General features: G+C 39.4%; 1 protein-coding gene across 1 annotated transcript in view; it reads left to right on the top strand.

Moving 5' to 3' along the window:
• Window positions 1–278: 278 nt before the first annotated feature.
• Window positions 279–2,282, top strand: part of GZMK (granzyme K) — a 9,809-nt gene continuing 7,805 nt past the window's right edge. The window contains exons 1-2 of the mRNA XM_023210542.1: window positions 279–439; window positions 714–861. Of these exons, the coding sequence (XP_023066310.1) occupies window positions 376–439; window positions 714–861 (212 nt within the window). The 5' untranslated portion in view covers window positions 279–375. The remainder of the gene's footprint in view (window positions 440–713; window positions 862–2,282) is intronic.

The following is a 2,282-nucleotide window of genomic DNA, read 5'->3' as shown; positions in this document are numbered from 1 at the left end:
AAAAGCAATTAGCCGGGCACGGTGGTGGGCACAGGTAGTCCCATCTACTCGGGAGGCTGAGGCAGGAGAATAGCGTGAACCCGGGAGGCAGAGCCTGTAGTGAGCCGAGATCATGCCACTGCACTCCAGCCTGGGTGACAGAGCGAGACTGTGTCTCAAAACAACACAAAACAAAAAAGTGCTAAAAGCACAGACCCGAAAGTCCCCAAACTGATACATAACGTTTACACCTAGGTGTGAAAAAAATATTACCCCTAGGGCACTTGTGGTGAGAAAGTCAAAACTTGCAAGAACAAAACGCTGTCTTCAGAATCTTCTTCCTTCATCACACAATCAAAGCATTTCATCTGGGCTTCTTAAATCTAAGTCTTTAAAATGACTAAGTTTTCTTCCTTTTCTCTGTTTTTCCTAACAGCTGGGGCTTGTATGACTCCTGTGTGTAAGTATCTCCTATATCTACATGTAAACTTTAAATGAATTTCTACTGACCATATTGTTATATTATAGATGAAAATTATTTTCACAATCATTCCTATCTTTCTGAACTGTAATCTATTATACAAATTTTTCATCAGTAAAATTATTGTAGCTTTTAGGTAGGGTTATTGTTGTTCTTTAAGCTTTGAAAATAATCCAGTGCCTGTTATTGGAAGAATTACATGAAACAGTCTGTTTAGATCTTTTGTGTGAAACCTTTTGGTCTACTTTTGTAGGTTTCAATATGGAAATTATTGGAGGGAAAGAAGTGTCACCTCACTCCAGGCCATTTATGGCCTCCATCCAGTATGGCGGACATCACATTTGTGGAGGTGTTCTGATTGACCCACAGTGGGTGCTGACAGCGGCCCACTGCCGAGATTGGTGAGTCCGCCACACTTTTCCAGGCATGTGTTTTTTCTGCAACTTGTTATAGCTACAAGAGAAGCTTACCTCTCCTGAGTGAGAATTTGATCTACAGTTAGTTTCTGTGGTCACTGCCCAACTGGTGGCGTTTACTTACCTTCTTCCATATCCATGCTTTCTGGCCTGGGTTTTCCTTTTCAGAGAGAACTGAGCTGCTTTTCCCAGGCAACATGTTAGACAAATTCAAGTCCTCTGTATAATGCAGGGAACACAGTAACAGTAATACTTGAAGCAACAGGATTCTTGACCTTGTTAGATCCACTGCTGAAGAGGAAATCAGACAACCAGAGCTTGCTCTGTGCTCTCAGCTTCCCCATTTTACAAAGGGGTAATAATTATATCATATCTGCTTTGTGGGGTTTGAGAATAGTATCTGTTTCTGTTAAGTATTTTAGCATGCTTGGCACATTTAGTAAGCACAAAAAATTGCAGCTATTATCATTAGTATTATATGCATGAGAAGCCTACTTTGCCACTCCTAACAGTAGCTACTCACCACTTACAACTTTCCTAGGTGGAAAAAAAAAAAGTTATTGATGACTTCTAAAAAGAGAAAGATAATGAGAGATTTATTTTCTCGGATACTTAGGATGAAAGCTTTTCTGAAGACAGAGCAAAACCTCCCAAAGTCCATCTTGGCGTAGGATTCTCTTACTTCAGCTAATAAAGCACAAAACCCCTCTTGGGATGCTGCAATCATCACAAAAGGAAATGCCAGTAGAAAACTAATTTGGTATTTGTTGTTTTGTTTGTTTGCTTGGGGTTTTTGGTTTTGTTTTTTGATTGTGTATATGTTTCCTTATGTTTCTTGCCTAATAAGCTGAAATGGAGCCTTCTCCTTTTCTTTCACTTAAAGATCTCTCTTAGCTGTCACGGTTTGCTCTCTAGGCATTGTCTATATCTAAACAGAACAACTCAATTGATTTGCTTTTCCATGCTTTGGGGGTTTTGTCTGATTGCCCCATTTAAATGGAACTGTTTGATCACAAATTGAAGTTTTGAAGCCTGCAGACAGGGAGATCTTCTGCTATCTCTAAATAGCAACCCACTGATTTCCAATTTAATATGGTTACTTCATTTACATGGGGTTCTTGCTCTCATAGAAATCACACTCTCATCCCCATCGCTTCTCTCTTCTCCAGGGCACTTGCCCCCGCGAGATGAGAGAGACAGAGTGGGGAACTGTCAGTATATGTTCATTTAATTAAATATGCACATCTTCAAATATGCTCATGGTACACATTCAAATGGTCTATAACCTCCCCAGACAAAGAGCTTGACTTTTAAATGTTCAACAAACATTGGATGGAAAGAAAGAAATACATTGAAAGATCTTTCTTTCTTTCTTTCTTTCTTTCTTTCTTTCTTTCTTTCTTTCT

This window comes from Piliocolobus tephrosceles, chromosome 4, assembly GCF_002776525.5.
Source record: "Piliocolobus tephrosceles isolate RC106 chromosome 4, ASM277652v3, whole genome shotgun sequence".
NCBI lineage: Eukaryota > Metazoa > Chordata > Mammalia > Primates > Cercopithecidae > Piliocolobus > Piliocolobus tephrosceles.
Note: the sequence above shows the minus strand (reverse complement) of the source record. Positions and strands in the feature narration are given on the sequence as shown.